This window comes from Pocillopora verrucosa, chromosome 1, assembly GCF_036669915.1.
Source record: "Pocillopora verrucosa isolate sample1 chromosome 1, ASM3666991v2, whole genome shotgun sequence".
Classification (NCBI taxonomy): Eukaryota; Metazoa; Cnidaria; class Anthozoa; order Scleractinia; family Pocilloporidae; genus Pocillopora; species Pocillopora verrucosa.
Window position 1 is genome coordinate 27,168,899 of NC_089312.1, and position 22,561 is coordinate 27,191,459.

Consider the following 22,561-nt stretch of genomic DNA (forward strand, 5'->3'; position numbering starts at 1 on the left):
CGCAGTCCCAATTGTTCTCGCGGTTTAAAAATCTGGTGCCGAAATTACGTCTCAAGAACGAGGCTAAGAGCGAAGTCACTCTCATCGTTAGAAAAAATAAAGTGCTGTGCTGGTGAAAATGAGCGAAAGTCTCACGAAATTTACCGTAATGGAGTGAGTAATAATTAGCGAGAGAGAGGCTATCTACTAAGTAATGGCGGCAAAGGAAAGAAAAAAAAAGGTGTAACTGTCCCATTTCCCGGTGCCTCCGTTTGCACGAGTTTCTTAAGCTAGTTAACTCCACCAGTCCAACAAACTAAATAATCTTAAATTGGTTAACGGGACTCTGACAAGCCTAACTTTGGCCGAGACGACCAGCCAGGAAGTATTTTTCCTCAGGTATTCGACAGTTTTTCATTATGTTAATTGCCACTCGTGACAATGAGGTTGGGAATCCTTCTGCGATAAAGGGCCAGTCCGCTAACATCTTGAATTGAACGCGATGCTCAACGAATTTGCTTGAAATGAGCCATTTCCGCAATTCCCAGTGTTCTTGCGATACTAAAAAAATCTGGTGCCGAAATTACGTCCCGAGAACGAGGCTGAGTAGGAAGTCGCTCTCATCGGTAAAAAGAATAAAGTGCCGTTTTAGTGAAAATGAGCGAAACTTTCTAGAAATTCAATGTGGAAGAGAGAAAAGTAATTTGTGGGATGGAGAATATCAGTTAAATGATGGCGGCAAAGGAAAGAAAAAAGGCAGAACTGTTCCTTTTATGCACTACAGCAATGAAGCAAATAAAACAAGCCGCTTCTGGAAAAGACCACAAAACGTTGTTGGATGCTTAGACGTACGCCTTCTTTAACATTTCAAAGTTCTTGTCCGTCGTCTGCATGCAGCCTTGCCTCAGTTATTTTCATGTTGGCACTTAATTGTTGCTTTATTTATTCTTACGTAGCGGGGGCCTACTGTAATTTTCGAAACGAAACATGACGAAACGAATTGGAAATCTATAATTTGCAAAATAAAAAGCTTTTTTTGTCGAAATGAAGATCTGTATTTTGCGAAAAGAGAATACTCAGAGTAGCAGCATGACAAATGCAGCTCATAAGCAGTGCATTTAAAAATGAGAAAAGAATTCCTAGGTAACGCTTAAAAACTTTCCGCAGATATTTTTGATTTTTCAGTGATTTAAATTCAATTTTCTCGAATATTTACCTCCTTTGAAAATCATTTTTTACGAGACTAAGTTGTCCGATCATTGGGCGCTATCAATTTCTGTTCTGCAGTTTTGATCACATAGTTAACGATCTCTTAGTCAGATTTCCGGCCTCAGATGTAAAAATTTATTGGAGATATAAAAAATTGGAGAGGATGAGTTATCACCCAATAGGAAAAAGTACATCAGCTCAGTTAAGTTAGTGTAATTGTAATTACATGATACCTGTGGACTACGCATATTATGTAAGGTTTTTCATACATCTCGCCCGTTTGTATTCTCCGACTTCGCAAATGTATCTAGGCAGTACGTCTGCCAATTGAAACAAAAAAAATGATCGCCGTAGTTATGGAAAGTTTTCGGTTACTCAAAGTTTATTGCTTTTATTTCACAGGAGCTCACAATGTACCCTGATCATAACTTTTGATCTGCAAAGCTGGATCATGGTTCATATAGCATCGTACTGCTATCACGATCACGATTTTTAAGTCAAAGAAGAAATCTGCGTTCATGATTCCTGTAAATACTTAATCTTTTAATACTAGTGAACACGCATGTAACAGGTAAAAGACGCTTACTCTCGTTCATTAATCAATTAATCAGTTGGTATACACTTACAGTCCAGTTAAGTTGGTCAGGTTGTCGAATATTCCCTCCTGCAACGTATGGAGCTCGTTGTCGTTTACATCCCTATAGTTGGGTTAAAAAAAAAACACATCAGAAGTCCAGATTAAAGCAATCTATACTCTCTTCAACAATAGGTAGACCAGCTTATTATTCAGATTATTCTTATTCCCCTGTAATAAAGAATGTGGATGGTAGGTTAGCAACAACTATGACAATAACCATGACAATAATTATGACAATTTATTTGTTTATTTTGTTTTCCTTACTACTTTCCATTGAGCATATTTGCTAACAGGGAAACGTTTCACATAATTTAAAAGTACTCAATATGCTACTCACAAGATCTGCAGCTGAGTCAACTCATCAAAAACTTTTGGTGGTAGTTCTTTTAGCTGATTATTACCTAAAAACCTGTAAAAAAGGATGTGGATGGTAGGTTAGCAACAACTATGACAATAACCATGACAATAATTATGGCAATTTATTTGTTTATTTTGTTTTCCTTACTGCTTTCCATAGAGCATATTTGCTAACAGGGACACGTTTCACATAATTTAAAAGTACTCAATATACTACTCACAAGTAGTGCAGCTGAGGCAATTCATCAAAAACTTTTGGTGGTAGTTCTTTTAGCTGATTACCATCTAACCCCCTGTAAAAAAGGATGTGGATGGTAGGTTAGCAACAACTATGACAATAACCATGACAATAATTATGGCAATTTATTTGTTTATTTTGTTTTCCTTACTGCTTTCCATAGAGCATATTTGCTAACAGGGACACGTTTCACATAATTTAAAAGTACTCAATATACTACTCACAAGTAGTGCAGCTGAGGCAATTCATCAAAAACTTTTGGTGGTAGTTCTTTTAGCTGATTACCATCTAACCCCCTGTAAAAAAGGATGTGGATGGTAGGTTAGCAACAACTTTGACAATAACCATGACAATAATTATGGCAATTTATTTGTTTATTTTGTTTTCCTTACTGCTTTCCATAGAGCATATTTGCTAACAGGGACACGTTTCACATAATTTAAAAGTACTCAATATACTACTCACAAGTAGTGCAGCTGAGGCAATTCATCAAAAACTTTTGGTGGTAGTTCTTTTAGCTGATTACCATCTAACCCCCTGTAAAAAAGGATGTGGATGGTAGGTTAGCAACAACTATGACAATAACCATGACAATAATTATGGCAATTTATTTGTTTATTTTGTTTTCCTTACTGTTTTCCTTTGAGCATATTTGCTAACAGGGAAACGTTTCACATAATTCAAAGGAACTCAACATGTTTTTGCTTTATTTTATTCTCCTCACCCAGTATTTTCTCATGAACTAAACAATGAACTAATAAAATCTGTTAATAACTACAGAGAAAGCCCTTTGATATTGTGCTTACACAGATTCGGTCACTCTAAACTCGCTGTGACTAAAATTTTAACGATCGATTTCTATAATTTACAAAAAAAAGGAAAAAAAATATTCCCGGATGAAGGCTGCTTAGTTTGTTGTTATAGAGAGACCTGATATTTGAAAAGTTGTCAGACTTCTTTTCAAAAACGCATACAGCCACCTTTGGTATCTGTTATGAAGCAATGTCAAAAAACCTGGCTTTTCATTATTATATTCAGCGCAATCAGAGTTTGAAAACTCAACGACTGAGTAGCATTACAGATGAGTAGTATTATAAACGCAGCTTAGCAGCGATGTTCACTATGCTGTCATCGAATTTGATCAAAATGTTCAAGGTGAAGAAAAATATCTTGACACTCTACGAACAAAAATCCATAAAAAGCCTATTTTCCTCAGTTCTGGTCTTTTGTTTTCAAAACTTTGAAATATATATCGATATTTCAAGCTCTTTTTAAATTTCCGTCACAGGTTTGAGTTATCGAAAGACGATAATAGACGACCATCTATGCGAACTTAATGTGGTCTAAGTTAAGGGACTTTAAAAGAAGGACCTACTATAATGGTATGCGGCACTCTTACTTTTTCTTATTGTTCTGTATTATTTCGCTGACTCACTAGTCTATTTTGATAAACTGTTCGGTTATACCTGGCCGAGTACTAAGCGTCCTTTACTCACGATGGCTTCCAGATCAGACAGATCCCTGAAAGCAATCGTTTATTTCATGAATCGCAACAGAAACAGATCCTGCTTAGCCCGGGGAATAGTGAAACCAAGTGCTCTTTGTCTAATGGGTTAGACTGATTACTTTCGAGGCCAAGTTAGAAAGCAGACGTTTGCATTACTTTTGGTCATTGCTTTGACCTGGATACGTTTAGGAATTGATAGGTTAAGAGGCAAAAAGAAAACCCATGCTCGTTATGGCTAAGAAGGTAACGAAACTTGACCTGCCACATAGGTAAAACATGACTTGCCACAGCCAAAAGTTTAATCCGAAGTCAGTTCAGTGGTGTTGACGTCCCATTCCTCTATAAATAATTTTCTTATGTATTTGGCTGCAGCCACATTCATTTTAGTACTTCATTGCAAAGCAATTCAGCACTAAAGCCACGTAAGCTAAGGTGATACTCAAGCAAGTCATTATGAAAAATAATTATATATCAACTACGTCTGATAGAGAATTAAGAGAACGCTTGAAGTTCCATCAATCGGGGTAAAATTTAGGGTCGGTTCTGTTCCCGTTTTTAACCAATCTGAAATATCTGCATTGTTAAGAATATAGAGTGTGCTACTCGCAAGTCCTATAGCTGAGTCAATTTATCAAAAACTTTTGGTGGTAGTTCTTTTAATTGTCTGAATTCAAACCGCCTGTGATAAATAATGGCGAAGGCAGGTCATTACTAACAAGGACATTGTACTATTGAGATTTTGAACATTGACCGTAGGTACATTTACTTCCTATTTGTTTATTATTCCCCCCCCCCCGCTGCTTTCTATTGAGTATATTTGCTAACAGGGCAACGTTCACCCATTTTAAAGCACTTTACATGTTATATTACATCTGCTCATCCTGCATCTTCTAATGAACTTGCTATGAGCTACTAAAATTAGAATTGTTTGGGAACTATTAAAATCAGGAATGTTCCGGCCAAGTGTTTGGGAATTGTTTACGTCTGTGAAATGATTTTGAAATCCTTGTGCGAGTCATATGGGCCTTGGTTTGTTCTATGCTGCGAGACAACACATTTATTTTTACCTTTTAGTGATGTGTCTTTGATTGTTGAAATATGGTTTAATTATCGTGCGATAATCGTCATCGCTGGTCATGTTTGGGTTTGTTCTTGACCTGAATTAGGGTCCTCATTGGGAAGTTTTCTCTAGGTTTTTTTTTTTTTAATTACTTTAAAGTGTCTTAGGTTTGGCTTCATGATTTTTTGTTAACGGGTCCAAAGGTAGATTTTTCCTAAAATTATTATATAGTTGTAGAACATTGAATAATTGACCATTGAGCATATTTGTTAGCAGGGAAACGTTTCACATAATTTATAAGTACTCAGTATACTACTCAAAAGTACTGCAGCTGAGTCAATTCATCAAAAACTTTTGGTGGTAGTTCTTTTAACTGATTACCACCTAACCACCTGTAATAAAGGATGTGGATGGTAGGTTAGCAACAACTATGACAATAACCATGACAATAATTATGGCAATTTATTTGTTTATTTTGTTTTCCCTACTACTTTCGATTGAGCATATTTGCTAACAGGGAAACATTTCACATAATTCAAAGGAACTCAACATGTTTTTTGCTTTATTTTATTCTCCTCACCCAGTATTTTCTCATGAACTAAATAATAAACTAATAAAATCAGTAAATAACTACAGAGGAAGCCCTTTGATATTGTGCTTACACAGATTCGGTCACTCTATTTTTGAATAAAAGTCGCTGTAACTAAAATTTTAACGATCGATTTCTATAATTTACAAAAAAAAGGAAAAAAAATATTCCCGGATGAAGGCTGCTTAGTTTGTTGTTGTAAAGAGACCTGATATTTGAAAAGTTGTCAGACTTCTTTTCAAAAACGCATACAGCCACCTTTGGTATCTGTTATAAAGCAATGTCAAAAAACCTGGCTTTTCATTATTATATTCAGCGCAATCAGAGTTTGAAAACTCACTGACTGAGTAGCATTACAGATGAGTAGCATTATTAACGCAGCTTATGAGCAGCGACTGTTCACTATGCTGTCATCAAATTTGATCAAAATTTTCAAGGTGAAGAGAAATATCTTGACACTCTACGAAAAAAAATCCATAAAAAGCCTATTTTCCTCAGTTCTGGTCTTTTGTTTTCAAAACTTTGAAATATATATCGATATTTCAAGCTCTTTTTAAATTTCCGTCACAGGTTTGAGTTATCGAAAGACGATAATAGAAGACCATCTATGTGAACCTAATGTGGTCTAAGTTAAGGGACTTTAAAAGAAGGACCTACTATAATGGTATGCGGCACTCTTACTTTTTCTTATTGTTCTGTATCATTTCGATGACTCACTAGTCTATTTTGATAAACCGTTCGGTTATATACGAATACCTGGCCGAGTACTGAGCGTCCTTTACTCACGATGGCTTCCAGGTCGGTCAGAGTTTTCTTTCTTTCTTTCTTTCTTGGCATCGGTTATTGCACTTCCAGTGTTTAGATTAGATCACTCAATTTACTAAAGTGTCGCTTGCTGAATTATTTTTCTCGATCACTTCCTCCGCTCGTTTCCACGGCTTCATTGCTTTAGTTGTCGACGAGCTAAAACTCCAACGTAATTGAATGCTTGTCTAAGAAGTATTCAACCTCCTCTCGTATTCTTGAAAACTTCTCGGATTTTAAATTGCTGAATTCATTTAAAAATATTCAGAAAAAACTGTGTAAATTGATTAGCATTGGATTTTGATTCAGTTCCGGTCGCATAGCAACACCTCTGTTTTGTGATTTTTTTCCAGTTTTGACAATGGAAAGAAGCAGTGACTTCAGTTTGCTTTAAATTTGAAAAAAATATTTAGAGTGAAAAAAAATTAAGTGTGCGACCACAGCAAAATTTATAAGTGTCTAATTTCAGCGAAGCTAAAATTCCATTTGTTTTAGTTGGATACGTGATCGGTCACAGTTAGCTCGGCGCTACGCCCTTCTATGCTTTTACCATCTTTATATCTAACGCACGATCGTGGACTAGCTGTTAACTATACGCACAGTTGTAACAAACTGTATCTTTACCATCAGTTTAGCTACCAGTTCCTTCTAACAAAATACTACAAACAGTTCGTCATTCGAGTTAGAAAAAAAACCAGCTCATCCGGGTCTTCCAAATTGGTATTACTGTCCATCAAAATACCAGTGTTGTAGCCGCCCAAGGGAAGACCTTTGCTCCTCGAAAACGCTTCTCTCGTGCTCTCCTTCTGCGTGTATTGATACTTCGATATATGCACAATTGCTATCAAAACGTTTGCCCGTGAAGAAGGAGAATGTTGAATAAATATGTTTGATTTAGAACAAACCTAAGAATCCATCAAACACAATGTTGAGGGAGGCATTTCAAGTGTATGTGGTTGTACATGCTCCACCAACATGATGTTGGACAAAACATGTTTGATTAGGACCAAAGTATACAGTTGTGACTCAGACGTAAATATCCCTTACTTGGCTGAGCTCAGCGTTCACCTTAGATTCTTCAATTTCCATCCGATCATGTCAGTGATTTTTAAAATAAAGAAATTTACATCCAGCTCCCAGGCAGAATAGAAAAGAGAGTCTCTGCCAGAACTCAAACCCGCACCTTTCCATCTCAGGTTCAACGCGCCAAACATTAGCCATAAAAAAGCTAACTGCAAGCTGGTCATCATGTTGGTTCGTGATAATCCCGATAAGTGATGAATCGATGGTTGTGAATACATGAAAATCATATATGTAAACTGCGGCTTAAGAGAGGAAATTGAATGCGATCTTTGCAGCAACAAAAACCACTCAAGTAGTAGTGAAAATAAGGCCTAAAAAAAATTGACCGAATTCAGAATGACCAACTCCCAGTTGGCTTGTTAGTTCAGTTGGTTGAGCACTGCCCGGTATCGCAGAGGTCATGGATAAGGCTTTCAATTTCATTTCTTAAAACGCAGTTGCCAAAACCAAACATTCATTATCGATGTCTCATCCCTCCACAATTCATTTTCTGAGGTTAGTGGCTCATAGCCACTTTAAATTTTTTCTTTATTGCTGCGCAAAAAATAATCCAGTAGTTTAGCTTGGAAACAATGCAAGGTCAGCGAATACCAAACAAAATCATTGTCGAAAACTGTTATATATTAATTATATCAGATACGAACTTGAGAAAATGTTTCTTTTGCAATCAAGGAAAAGTTTAGAATTGCCCCTCTTTCTGATTTTATCCAGCCTTGTTAATAACCGCATTATTCATAGAGCCAAAGAGTGCTACTCACGATTTCTGCAGCCGAGCTAGTTTATCAAAATTGTTTGGTGGTAGTTCTTTTAACTGATTGCCCTTTAACCACATGTAATAAAGGATGTCGATGGCAGGTTAGTAATAACATTGACATAAAGTATTGAAACTCATGAAATCTACCATATTTACATTTTCTCTCAGTATCATCATTTTGCCTTGCAAATTTGCACGAAGCATATTTTGCTAAAACAGGACAATGTTTCCTTCCATTGGAAAGCAGTTTACATGTTTTATCCTTCCCTATGATCTGCTCACCCACTGTTTTCTAATGGTACAATACTTTCTTTCCGTATAGCACGTTGGTTTTTTCGATCTCACGATCGTGTTTCTACCTGATTTATACACAGCTCATACAAGGTAATTCAATGTAGACGTAAGAACATTCATGGTGATTATTTTCTAAAAGGGAATAAACGGAAAATTCAATTTTTTGTACTAACCATATACTTAATTTATTTCATTGCACTGTCTATGTTACATATAGCTGGTGAGGAAATAACTAAGGTATTAGGTGAACTCTGATCTGCCAACTCTATAATTATGTGGGTCAACCGTCTTTGGCTCCCGATAACAAAACCGAAGAAAATAAACAAAACGAAAAAAATGCAAAATACTTGTTCTCGCGACATCCTGTGTAGGTTATTCAGCCAGTAAACTGATTGAACAAACAGTCTACTACTAAATTGAGTTTTCAACCGCCGAAAAAATAAAAAACCTTGAACTTTACCCTACACCTAATTTTTTAGAGACAAGAGAAGAAAAGACGAACGCTTTGCTTCGGTAATTGGTTTCTTAAATGCTGATTACTATGCTTTAAATGGTTGCGTTCAAAGTGAAGTGAACAAGAAACATGCTTTTGAAGACACAGTTGAAAAAAAAATTGCCCCCCTCTGTGATCGATCTCGTAAACTATCCTTTCAGAGCAATAAATAGCAATTCATGTCCACGGGTTGTACAGGATAAAAACCATCGAAGAATGAGTAACTATAAACAAGTATGATCTATTTCAATAAGTTGTGGTCAGATTCATTTACGAGAATGAAGAGCCTACTAGAAGTTGCCTCGCTCCCAACCGTTAGCTTCGTCGCTCATTTAGACTGATCAGCATATTGACCCTGATACTGAGAAATGATGTAATAACTTTGTATCTTTCTTTTGAGAAAGCCTTGGCCGAGAAGAGTCTCCCCACCGCATCAACTTTGTTCATTCCACCCACTTGATGTTAATAAAGAACAATGGATGGGCTTTGTGGGAGTACAACGCATTGATAAAACACGACTTGCCATAACCAAAACCAGTGGCCTCGAGTCTAATACCTCCACAATTTACTTTTTACATTAGTTTGTAAATAAACCCCTTCAGCCGGCTGGTATGTCGGCTGATAAAGTCCACTTCTGAGAAATTGACCGAAAACTGAATATTCGGCCGAGAAGCGAAGCTTCGAGGAAAAACTTAAAAATTTTGAGGACAATCTCTCAGCCAAGGACATTTCCAGCCAACATATACCACAAAACCAGAAAGAGGTTATTCATTCTCTAACCTCCCATTAATTTTCATCTCAGGCGGAAGCCACTCATGAAAGAGCCCGTGTTTATCTGATTGCAGATACTTATTTTAACATTAATTATCACTGAACTCAAACGACTTTGTTTTTCTTCCGTTTAAAATTATTGATGCGTGTAAAATTCATAAGCCCATGGAGATTACAGGAGGCGAATCCAGATATTTCATCTAAGTGAGTTAGTAAGTGAGTGAGTGACTAATCGTAAGTAATAAAAAATGCCGATCTTTACCCGATTTTGACCCGATATCACTTATTGAGTATCTTCGTAGATCGACATTCGCACTATAGACATTGGGTCCAGCTTATTTTGAGTAGAGAAGAAAGCCTTTGAAGGAAATTATTTTGTGCCTAAAGAAACCCAACATATCACTTCTGAATTCTTGCTGTGACAGAAGACAAGATACATCTCACAGTAATTTTAGGATGGCTCATGATTAAAAACCAAACTTTTTCATGCAAAAATATCTAAATGGAGACGATCTGCTCATCGCGTAGACTTTGAGGAATTCTTTTTTTTGGAAGAGAGAGCATTTTACCGTTTGAATCAGCGACCATGTTCCAAAGGGCCGCTAAACTTGCGAAGCGAGCAAGGTCCGAAGTTAAACAGGCGAATGATGGAACGGAGGAATAGTTTTATATAAATGTGTTTGATAGAATTGAACAAATATCGCAATTTAATGAAAAAAAAATAAGATTGGCCATGTCCGGATTTTACCCAGTCTTAATATCTATATCATTAGGAATCCAGAGAGTGCTACTCACAGTAAGTGCAGCCGAGTCAGTTTATCAAAAATCTTTGGTGGTAGTTCTTTTAACTGATTGCCATTTAACCACCTGTGATAAAAGATGTCAATTGCAAGTTAGTTATAACAATGATATAAGAGTATTGAAATTTATGAAATCAACAATATTTCAACTTCCTGTTTGTTTATTTTCTTTCCTTGCTGAGTTTTTTACAAAATCAGCCATAAATCGCTCGGAAAGAACCCTGACTGATATCTACGTACAGCATGCGTTCATACTTGTTAACGTGTTAAATACAACAAACTAGAACGCCTGAAAATATACCTCCTAAAGGGAGAGAAGTCGTTATCAGCAGAGATGGAATCTGGAAAATTTTTAAATATTACTTGCGGTATTATTACCAAATACCATTACATGTCATGCTATTACCTTTACTGACACAAGTCTGGTTATATTTTTCATCATTACTGTTTTTTACTGTTTCTTTCTGTATTTTTTTTCCTGTACACGAAACTATATATACTATACGAGTGTAAGTTGTGTTTGATTTTTATTACCGTACATAAACTTACAATCTAACTGAGCGTGAAAACCTTCAAAACTCAGACTGTCCATTTCGTTTTCTCTTTAAGGATTTTCTTCTCTGCTCACGTTATAGTAAAGTCAGTTACAGCGCTAAGCATGTCTGCAAACCTTTGTTTGGTTCTTCTGCTACTACTTTCCGGCTCACCTTTTCCGAACTTTCACTTTCAATTAACGTTAAAAAGCTAAAGAGAAGTCCGGGAATTGTCGAACAAAGTACAAATTAGCAGTTTGCGTGACAGCTTTGGCTCAGCTCAGTGTTTTGTACTCTGATAGAGCACGCTCTTTCAACCGATGACAGCCCACTTTTCATCCGAAATGTACTATAATACATGTCGACTGTAAGCTCTCGACCAATCAAAGTTTTCATAGTGTCTAATGTGTAATCATAAACGATATCAGTGTCTGATTTTGTGTGCGAATGGATTATTTGTGCAGATTACAGCTTTACTGGCAGTTGCACGTACAACGTAAGTTAAGTAGGGTAACTTTCATGGCACATTATCAACAGGACAATCGGCAAGCTAGCTCACTAAGGTCTAAGAAGCTGTTTAAAACTGATGCCAACTAATGCCCTCCACTTCAAGCTGTGACAATTCCTAGGATAAAATTCGCTCTCTAAATGAGGCAAAGTTTACGACAAAGTTTACTCTGTTGGCATTAAATAATAAGGTAATGCAAATTAATGAATAACCTGTTACTTCAACCAAATAGTAGCTATTTCGTATTTCTCTCTCATATTTTACGCCCCCATAACTCGGCAAATTGCTCCAAACAGCAAAAGAACTTGGATTTAAGTGTGAAAATTATCTGACTCTTTTCAAATGCAAATGTACTTACAGTCGTTCTAGATTGGCAAGGGTGTCAAATATTCTTGGTTGCAATGTAACCAGTCTATTGCCATCCAAGTCACTGAGACAGAAAGGGAATTGAATAAATCAAATTATCAAAGTCGCATTCAGTATTACATGCCTTTTTAGAGGTATATCAAAATCCCATAGAGCTCCGCTTTATGTGGACTGGATATGCAAAGAGTTTATCGTCTCCTGATATCGTCTATAGGTAAAATTAAAAATAAAAGAGCACAAGAAAGCTCCCAAAGCCCGTCTACAGCAACCATGTGCTTTTTCTAATCATTAACTCACCATTTCCTGTGGATCACTAATTAACAAGAAAAATCTTCCTGAGGCAAATTTTACTTAACTTTGTAATGTTAAGGCTAATTCACAGCTCTTTGTTTTGGTGACTTAAAAATCGTATTTACCGACGGCCTATTGCCCTATTAAGAACTTGTGTCATATTTTGTTTTGAAAACTACAACGCTTTTTCTTCGACCATTTACTTCGGGAGACGGGCCATTTGATTCTGTAGCTTCAGGCAGCAATGTCGGCCCCAAGGATGAGCCGCTGAACCTCGAGTTCTCCTCTTTATCCAGCTCCGAACCTTTGGCTCCTTGAAGCTTCTGTAGACACTTGTGAGCCCTCCCGGCAACTTCGCGCTATCTTTACTTTTCAAAGTGAACTTTGACGACGGTGGAACTGTGTTTTGGCTCATTCGAGGAAATTCCTTGCTCTCAGCTTGTGGGCAAATTTTCGTTTCGATTCGATAGCGATTCGAGTTAACGTATTATCTGATCGCGTCGAAAACTAATTTGCTCATTCTTAGTGACCAGAACGAAGTTGCACTGGGATGTTAACAAGGGTCTCACAAAGTTTAGATAGTGAATCAGGAAAATGCGTGTTTATATCTGTAAGGACAAGCGAGTCGAATACATACTTGCTGGCGGTCTTGGAAATTTCTGATCGATGAAACCCCCATTGTCCTTCGGTGTCTTTATCGTATTCTCCGTTAATGAGACATCAATGGATGCGATCCATCGAAGGCATCAATTTGGTGCCTTGTTTTGAGTTTCCAAGTGAAAACTTTTTGTTTGGGGCAATGCGCCATCAATTTTAGACCACTCGATCTGATTTGCCAAGCACACGTTTCTCTCTCCTTCTTTCCAGAACTTTTCTGATCTTTTAAAGGGAGCCAATTGATAAGTAGAAAGCAGAACAATAGACAGTCCGGGTCATAAACAGTTTTGTTTTTACCATGACATCATGTAACATGGCGGCACGGTCCAATTTTTCAAAACCTTGGCTAGCCAGCCCCTTATTTTAATCCTGAATTTTTATCTCTGATGTTTATGGCCTTCAGGACTCAGTTCATTTGATTTAGCACAGAAAGAGCTTTGCCTCAATGGCAGTTTGAATGGCGTCGGTGAAATGTGTGGGAGGAATCAAAATTTAAATTCGAGTTACGATGACTTATTTGGGAAGGTTGCTATCACTATCATGTAAATTTAAGGTACGTACGATTTGTTTTTGGAAAAAAAAGGAATATATTACGATAAATCTCGATTTATGTACTTCTCATCTTTAAAACATAAGGCGAGTGCACGTTGGTTTAGTTCAAGTGCACGGCCGTTGTTGTCGTGACTTGTTGTCCTGAGCCGTCATGGTGTTATGGCTTCTGCCAGCTGTCGATTTTCTCATTATTCCTAAAGGTTCCTTTTTGTTTTCGTTTTAGTTCATGGATGATTATATCTCCTTCTCGAGAAAAGTCTATCGACTCTATGATAAAGGACTGTAGAGTAAGATGGTCTGACAAAAACCTAAGCGAAAATGAGCTTTCGGTTTAATTCAAAATAGTATCGACCAGGACTCTGAGGAAATTCATCCCAAATGGGTCTGCCCGGCATGCAAACGAATACTTTATCGAGTCTGGAAAAACTCAGATCAACAAACGATATTTCGACCTCAACGATCTTTTTTGTGGACATCTCATCGTGAGCAAAACTGGCCTTAAGTGAAAAAACCCAGAGGCCGCCCTTCAAATCAAGCAATGAAACAGTCGGCGGCAAAAGCTGGTTAAAGTGTGTTACCTGAAATTCATGCAGAGCCACTTCTAATACGCGATATTTCCTTTAACATTCATGTGGAAATTTCAGATGAGATCGAAGTAAAGATTTTATTTCATTGGTCAAATCCCAGGAAACCTGTATACACTAAACTGACTATGGCCTGGACCTATATAAACACTTAAAAAACAATAAAAGCTAAGTTTTTCGTTTGTCTCACGATATAGTCACGCGTAATGTAGATCGCGACGTTTCGATTGCATACTGCTAGTCTTCTTCAGGCGATGAGGTCGAATGGTCATGCGTGATCTTATAAAGCATGATGCTCTGCTGTGATTAGTTGTTATTTAACAGCTCTGATTAGTGCATTTCGACCCTTGCTGTTCACTCAGTGATTTGCTCCCTCAGTGGTTCGCTGTCGCACGGCTCTCCTGTTGTTGTGTTTTTTGATCGTGGGCATCCACGCTTCTGGAATTTCTATTCCACTATCCCTGTTGATGTTGTTGGGGTGAAGTCTTATATGAATTGCCTCTTTGACCCTGCTCGTGTAGTATGAGTATATAAGGAAGACTTGTTCCTTATATACTCAGAAAGGAATCAAGTGTTCCACTAAATCCAATTCGGAACAAAGACAACGAATAACTGTCCCTCGAATATGTAAAAAGGAACTCTTATAGATACAAGGGAACGCGTTCTCAATAACAAATGTTCCAAAATCAGGGCAAAGGAATACGTTCATGGGAACACTTGTTCCTAAATTACTCATCTGGGACCAACGTGTTCACTTGCTAAACGGAACTCGGAACAAAAGGTTCCCTTTAAACATTAAGTAAACTTTTTGTTTCTTATTAATGCCGAATTTCTTATTACGAAGGTGGTGCACTGAATATAGAACAGTACCGATTATGAAAATATATCCTGATCCTTCTGAGGGTGCACGGTCCATATCCAAGAGCGTCGAAAACAATTTATGAATATTATTATGGATGGCATATTTCGCCATCTATCAGCGTTTACTATAAATTAATCCAGAAGAAAAGAAGCCAGTAGTCTAAGTTATATGGTTCTGATTTAAACATCGCTTACAGTTCTTCTAATCCTGTTAGATGATGAAATATCTTTTGCGGCAAAGACTTGATTGTGTTGTCCCACAACACTCTGTGAACATAATTTGGTTTCTATTAGTTAAGCGACATAAAGTTTGACGCTGTCTTTGAAGTTAAAAACTTTTGGCAAACTTGAAAGAGAAATTCAATCTGCCAACTAATTCAAAATTAGTTGGCGTATAACGCGATTTATCCACGACTCCGAGTGCTGCTATTCCAAAAGTTTTGGTTGGATATTAAAGTCCTCACTAACGTACTCCGTTCTCAGTTCCCCGTTCCCCTATATTTTTCTTCCCCTTTCCCCGCTCTACGTTTTCCGTTCTTCGTTCCCCTTCCCTAGTTTTCCGTTTCCCGTTTCCAGTTCATTGTTAGTTTTGTTCGTCGAGGATCTTGAGCTTTCACACACATTTAAGCCCTCGTCAATGTAAAATCATAAGGCAAAACTCAAACTCTGTCTTGAGTACCGCCCCCAACCAAACTGTTATTTAAAGGGCATGTAAACCCAAAAAACGTTCATTTTCTTTTCACATAGATGTTTAGTAAATATATTAAGTACACCAAAGGTACCATTCGTTTTTTCTCAAAAGTCCATTTTCACTTTGTAAAAGCTCTTCCAAATTCGAAACATTCGCCATCTTGAATGGCGCCATCTTTCCTGTGACGTCACGGGTGGACCCTAGCTACTAAGTCTTGTTTTATAATCGCGTGAGGCACGAAGGAGTCTTTTCTACAGCCGTTGTTCCCCGGTCTCGTCGTGATTTTTTTACTTACAGTTTGCTTCAATATATTCAATTTTTTCGTAATGGTAAAGCGCAGTGTGTCGTCCAGTTTTGTACCGATTTGAACAAAACTGTTTAAACAGTTTAAACAATGCAAATATTAAACAATGCAAATATTTCCAAATGACGCAAATTTGAAGCGACAATTTGTGAAATTTGTACAAGTGAAAATAGCCGATTTCGTCGGTTCGACGAAATCGGCTATTTTCACTTGGACAAATTTCACAAATTGTTTGTAGCAGTCATTTTTCTTCCTGGTGCTGTACCGAAGATTCAGGCCTTACTAGAAGCAAATTATTCGAAAGTATAAAAACGACCCATACAGTCGGTAGACGACGAGGATTCGGAAGTGGCCGACCGAACTGGGAAAGAAGTTGAGCTCTTCAAAAGTTAGAGGTCAACGGAGACAGTACAAAATCGATTTACATGAAAACGATTAGTTAATTAAACAACGATAGCTTTATTGGTTCTCTAAAAACATCCTTTTTCTCATCTAATGAAAGATTATGGGGAAGCCAGTTGTTCGGGAGCCAGCGCTGAGCCCATAAAAGACACTGACTCCTCTGATCCTTTGCCTGAATTCGAAACACGTATCAAAGAAAGAGAATTCGTTGATGTCAGTGTGTAATAACGTGATCTGGAATTTTGTTGGTTCGATGCAAAGAATTCTATACAGGATCCCATAATCAACCCTTATGTTCTATAAGAAAATCCATGCCAGCCCCACTTGGTGCTTCCTTTGAGAAACCCTGCAGAATAACAGCAGAAGAATTTGTGTCACGATTTTCACAGCAGTGAAAACACATTCAGGGGTAAGTAGGACAATTTTCATCATTTTGAGTACAACTTAAAAGATCCTGATTTCAGCTTGCAAAACTATCTTTTCAGTATTTCAAATCGAAGCAAACACAAACAGGGTTGGATAATTATGAAGGCCTCATTAGGAAATGTATATGGTACAACTTGTTTATCGATGGAAATGCTTCGGAGATGAAGGAAAGCAATACATAGATATCCCATAAAGAACGGGCATAACCTCCAGTGCTGTAAGACATAAATAACTAAGATCTGCATTAACATATACCTTTGTTTCTCTCAAAGGTTTGGCGGTTTTAATCCAGTGTAAGGCGATCCAAAATTCGCTGGAAAAATGTTTCGGATATTGTTTAACGCACAAGATGGCACAGCGACCCTGAAGTGTTTGCCGAGATATTCCGAACACCAACGAACAAGCTATCTGTAGGCAATTTAGCGAAATTTCCTGCCAGGAAAAACAACTAGCTCTAGTACTGTATTATTAAGTCAATGGCAAAAACAACCCAAGCAAATCGATCTCAAAATGTAACAAAACAGATGAAACAGAAAACATTTAGCTTACTCGTTTCCGGTGTGATTATCTGTGCCTTGCTGCTGCCTGTACGCGCAATTGGCCGTCTCCAGCACCCAGAAATCAAGGCAAAATGACTGAAAACCTGGATGCTCAGTGATACAACTTATCTGGGTTTCAGGCCCTTGCTACTCTACTTTTTGCCACAATTGCCCGATTTCCGTACAACAAACACTTTCATGAGTTGTCGGCATTGGTTGACAAGTTCCACACTCGCACCTTTGATAGTTTTATATAAAACACTCTCAGAAGCTCAAGTTTAAAAAATTTCTGTTGCATTCTTTTAGATTGTACCCTCGCTTTATTGGATTTCATGTCAAATACAAATAAATCACACAGTAAATTAAATACCAGTCTGAGTTTCCGAGACGGTCGCATCGCTGTCGACATGTTCTGTACTGTCTTCGTGCGGATCGCTTCGGTGAACCCTACGCGGCTCATATTGTTAAGAACGTGGCCCAGACTCTCCTGAAGATTCTGGATTATCCCTATCGCTGTCATGTACTAAGCTTAAGGCATTCGAGTCGCATATATATATATATAGTATATATATATAGCGTGATATGAATTGAGTTAAAAAAAAAAGAGACTACGATACATATATCTCTACGTACAGTTCTGTGAGATTTCCGAGATTAGAAAACAGGCCAGACGGCAGGTTAACCAGATTATTGTTGATCAATTGTCTGTAAAATACAGAAAAATAACAACGGGAGTGAAATAAACTTAAATGCATATATTCTTTAAGTGAGTCTTTTCAGTAACCTATAGTAGCTTCTAAATAAGTAAGAAACCCTTCGTGAGTACGAACCTGCTAGTCATAGCATGTTGTTTTGTTTTTTTTTTAACATACCTCCATCAGCATGATGGATGGTTGAATAATCTGGCTAAATGGTTTTAATTCATTAGAAACATTTTTAATGTTCAGTTCAGTATGAGTAAGTAAGTACGGCTAGTCAGTTCCGAACATGGTGTCTTGTCCTGTTCAGCTGTCAATGGGTCTTTCGATACACAGGATTAAGTATGATATCTATACAGAGGAATGTGCAGTGAAATTGTAAGCTATTTGCTTCTAAGGATAGAAAAACAAAAGATTATCTATAGCTGTTGTTCTTCTTTGCGTTCCGATGGTACGAGATTCGTATCTACATAACCATCTCATATAAGATATTTTACATTTCTGAAGTTATTAACGTTTACGAAGCCAAAACATTAAGCACGAAGACGCAAAAATGATAAAGTCTTTTACCATATAATGCATAATTTTATATTTCCTATTCAAAGAATAGGAGAGATGGTAATTTTTTTGTTACTCGCCGTCTTCTCGGTTGGTTGCCAGTTGATCATTCGCTAATTGTATTTAATTAATTGCTAAGCAATGTAAAAAAAAATAACTTCAATTATTTGATATTTCAAGCCTCTGCAGGAGCCTCCTTCTATCTCATCCTGTTCTATATTCAGCATAATTTTTCTTTTAGACAGACAGATATATTAATGTAACTGTACGTAAAGATATACGAGTCTTCCTGACTTTGGAAACAAGCCGGGTGGTGGCTGAAACGAAGCTGATAAAAAGTGTCGGGACTAGTATTTCAAAGCAATAATCCCACTTTCAGTCTGTTTAAAAATTTATTACGATGGTTGTTTTTTTATTCAAGTATAAGGCGTTTACCACTTGTCTATAATGACCCCAGGCCGACTAACCGTAAGAATGAATAAACATCATTTTAAGAGCTTTCATAAGATTTTAAGAGCTTTCATGAGATTATCACAAGGATAAAGAATATTTCAATGATCGGGGCAAACAGTTTTGATATACAGTTTAGTATAAATGAATTAGTCTGGCCCGTCAGAGGCAACAAAGGCGTTGATACTGTTCGTTTATTGATTAACGCAGCTATATGCAGGGTGCGAAGTGTACAGTGAGGAGTGTATAGTGAGGACTGTGCTGTGGCATTTAACTGCTTGCTTTGACTCGGGTACAAACGCATGGAGGGCGAAACATTAGTACTGTTATCGGATCTTTCGACATAATCAAGTCAAATTATTATAATTTTTAACAGAACGGTGGCAAAATCCATCCACCAAATATGACTTCATATGATACAGTTCATAAATGAATCAAAAGAGAGTAAATTTCCACAAAGTCACTTTTTTTTTCTGCTAAACTAGGGGCTGCTATAGCAGCAGACCCGATGACAGAAAGGTAAGTATAGTAAATTTCACTCACAGGATCTTCAAATGCGGATTGCGCTCAAATAGGGTTGGAGGAAGGTCTTTCAGCTTGTTTTTGTTTAATCTCCTATTTAGCCAGAACAGTCAAGAAGATTAGCTGTTAGCTTATCACAAGAAAATCAATGATCTAATGATAACCTTATCATGACCTTATGCTCCCTGAACTTTTCCCTCCAGTCCGAAGTTCCCTTTTCTCTATGGGTTCAACGTCAATATGAACCAAAAAGAAGTCTGTCAGGACCACACCTACTTTTTTTGACCACATCATATCGATCGTGACATATTATGAATAAATGGTATGATATGTTTCTTTTTCCTTACATAACCACGACAACATTTTTTATTAAATCGCAACTATCATGACGTTGGGAAACGTAATTTAACGTACAATTCTTGAAGATTGCCGAGGTTGGCAAGCAAGTCAGATGGCAGCTCCTCCAAATGGTTGTCACTCAGGTCTCTGTAAAATGCAATGGCATTTTCAACTGACGTGTACGAGGCAAAATACCCGCGATCAACTCTGAGTTTTTTTTTCCTCAGGTGATTAGCGTTTACAAGAAGACTGAAAAATTAATTTCATAGATATAAGAGTGGATAAAGAGAAGAATTTCCTCTATTATGGTGATAGACGCTTTTCTCTTAATTAATCCATAAAAATAATCTATTCATCTTTTCATCATTGCTTCTTGGTTTATTTGGCAGCTGGTTGATTAGCTGTTTAACTGTTTTTAAGTATTTTTTACTTGATAAATCATGTATTGTGTCTTCTCTTGTTAGTTCGCTTGTTGTTGTCCTTGTTTGTTTGTTGTTTTTTTTGTGTCTTATTTGAATTTATTTGACTTAGATGAATAACTTTGTAATATACGCACAAGATTGTCGTTGTAGCTGGCAGTTTCCACGGAAATGATTTAAGTTGTTTTCCACTGCATGTAGCTTCCGTTGAATTTGTAGAACCAAACTCGCATTTACAGGGTTGTGGACAATCAATTGAGGTATTTGATGCCAAATAATTGCCTCTTACGGTTTGAACAGCTGTTCAGTTAAATTTGCATACGAGATAAGTATTTCCAAAATAAGAAACAGAACTACGTACGGATGACTGATGATTACCAAGTATATTTGGCAGAGAGAGCTAAATTATTCCCCAATAATATTTACGAGAAGCAAACGTCATCGCTTACCTAATAAACAAATGAAGACCAACATGGTTTTCTTTGTGAGTACAGACATGACGGTAGAATCACCTGAAAGCACAATAGACAATATCAGCGCTTGGGATCGAGGCAAGCAGGCATGGCATAAAAAATCTGTGTGGAACGCATTTTCAGTCTTGTGGTCAGAGGGGAAATAAAATAAGCCGAGCTTGGAACAATTTCAAGAGCTGAATATAACGCAATCTTGAAAAGCAACAATAGGCGTATACTAAGGGACTAGTCCTTATCTGATGGTTCCTAGAGGAAAAGGATGAGGAATCAGTCGTCCCCAACAGAGTATAAAATAGAACTGTAGAAAATTGACAGCCGATTAACGTTTAATGAGGGGGACTCATGCGAATATAAAAATTTCTATTTATCACCGGGGGGGTCAAGGGGGAGAGTGGGGGCAGAGCATTTGGGGGGAACACGTAGGGGTCAGCGGAAACGGAGGGGGGATCAGTCGTCGCCAACAGAGTATATAAATAGAACTGTAGAAAATTGACAACCGATTAACTTTTATTGAGGGGGACTCATGCGAATATGAAAACGACTATTTATCGCCGGGGGAGCAGAGGATTTGGGGCGATCACGTGGTGTTCAGGGGAAACGGAGAGGGGATCAGTCGTCGCCAACAGAGTATAGAAATAGAACTGTTGAATATTGACAGCATTGACAGCAAATTAACTTTTAAAGAGGGGGACTCATGCAAATATGAAAATGACTATTTATCGCCGAGAGGGTGGGGGGGGGGGGGGGGGGGGCGATAATCTGAGGGAATTACACGGCGGTCAGTAAAAACGGAGGGGGGAGGGGGGTCAGTCATCGCCAACAGAGTATATAGATAGAAATGTAGAAAACTGACAACCATGTAACTGCCAACGAATGGGAATCATAAGAATATGACGATGACAGTGAAATTTGTTGCTGAAGTCCGTTGTCAGTCGTGCCCGTTCTGAAACAAGCTCAAAGAAAAGCATTTGAAGCCTTTTGAAGCAGTCTGTGTGACATTACACAAAGACCTGCGATTCAAACGCACTATAAAAGTACTTGTGAACAGCAAAAAACCGTCACGTTTTGTTAAACATCCGTCTTTTGACAACCGGCCGAAAGTTAAAGGATTAAGTAAATTGTAGCACGATGCTATAATGATTACGTTGGACATGTTAAAAGCTGATCGCACAAACAACCACTGCCTCTTCAATTTCTGTTGAAAATCGTTATTTAGGTGTAATTTTCAAAATAAAAAACAAAAACAAATAAAACAGTAAGTATTATGGAGCATATTAACTTTTTTAAAGCCTAACAACAACATAAAGTCAAAAACATATGGTGTGGTAACACTTACTACGACTTGATCACTGAAAAAACTATAACTGGCTGTAACTATATATTTTTTACCAGTTGTTTTGAACTATTAAATGTACTTATTGCAATTCACAAATGGATGAATTCAATTATTTACCTGAACTACCCCATCGAGTCTCTGGTGTCTTGTAAGCCACAATATTGCACCGTTAAAGAGAGAATTGCTAAAATAACCTTATTTGAATACGTTTGCAATAAACTGCACGTGGATTTGCATGCATAATTACCAATAATTATGTGGTGAACGATACATAATTAACATCCCGGGGAACTGAAATTGTTTTGAAACTTCCAAACTTTTCATGAATTCATCTTTCTTTAAAAAACTGAACTGTTCATTCGACTTCTTGTCTCTACTTATAGCAAATATTTGTGCTTTTTCATCTCTTTTTCGTTGAATATGTTCACTGCCTGTCTAAACATGACGTTATTGTCATTGTTGGTTATTTAAAAACTA

At 37.4% G+C, this 22,561-nt stretch overlaps 1 protein-coding gene across 1 annotated transcript; it reads right to left on the bottom strand.

Annotated features, from left to right (window-relative positions):
* Window positions 1-1,810: 1,810 nt before the first annotated feature.
* Window positions 1,811-22,292, bottom strand: LOC131797493 (leucine-rich repeat-containing protein 15-like). The gene is made up of 16 exons (XM_066162428.1): window positions 22,202-22,292; window positions 20,725-20,787; window positions 20,413-20,575; window positions 19,932-20,003; window positions 19,539-19,610; window positions 17,923-17,994; window positions 15,123-15,194; window positions 11,975-12,046; window positions 10,571-10,642; window positions 3,887-3,941; window positions 3,351-3,409; window positions 2,886-2,957; window positions 2,645-2,716; window positions 2,404-2,475; window positions 2,163-2,234; window positions 1,811-1,886 (listed from the first exon to the last, which is right to left on the bottom strand). The coding sequence occupies exons 2-16, from the start codon at window positions 20,771-20,773 to the stop codon at window positions 1,811-1,813; spliced, it is 1,122 nt and encodes a 373-aa protein (XP_066018525.1). The 5' UTR covers window positions 20,774-20,787; window positions 22,202-22,292.
* Between the last annotated feature and the right edge of the window lie 269 nt (window positions 22,293-22,561).

What these genes read in the sequence shown, in the direction of transcription:
- LOC131797493 (XM_066162428.1), bottom strand. Translation starts at nt 20,773, where the DNA reads ATGTCTGTACTCACAAAGAAAACCATGTTGGTCTTCATTTGTTTATTA. An exon ending in GGTCTTCATTTGTTTATTAG is followed by an intron (nt 20,576 to 20,724) that starts GTAAGCGATGAC and finishes TTAACTGAACAG; the next exon opens with CTGTTCAAACCGTAAGAGGC. An exon ending in CTTGCCAATCTAGAACGACT is followed by an intron (nt 10,643 to 11,974) that starts GTAAGTACATTT and finishes CTTTTATCACAG; the next exon opens with GTGGTTAAATGGCAATCAGT.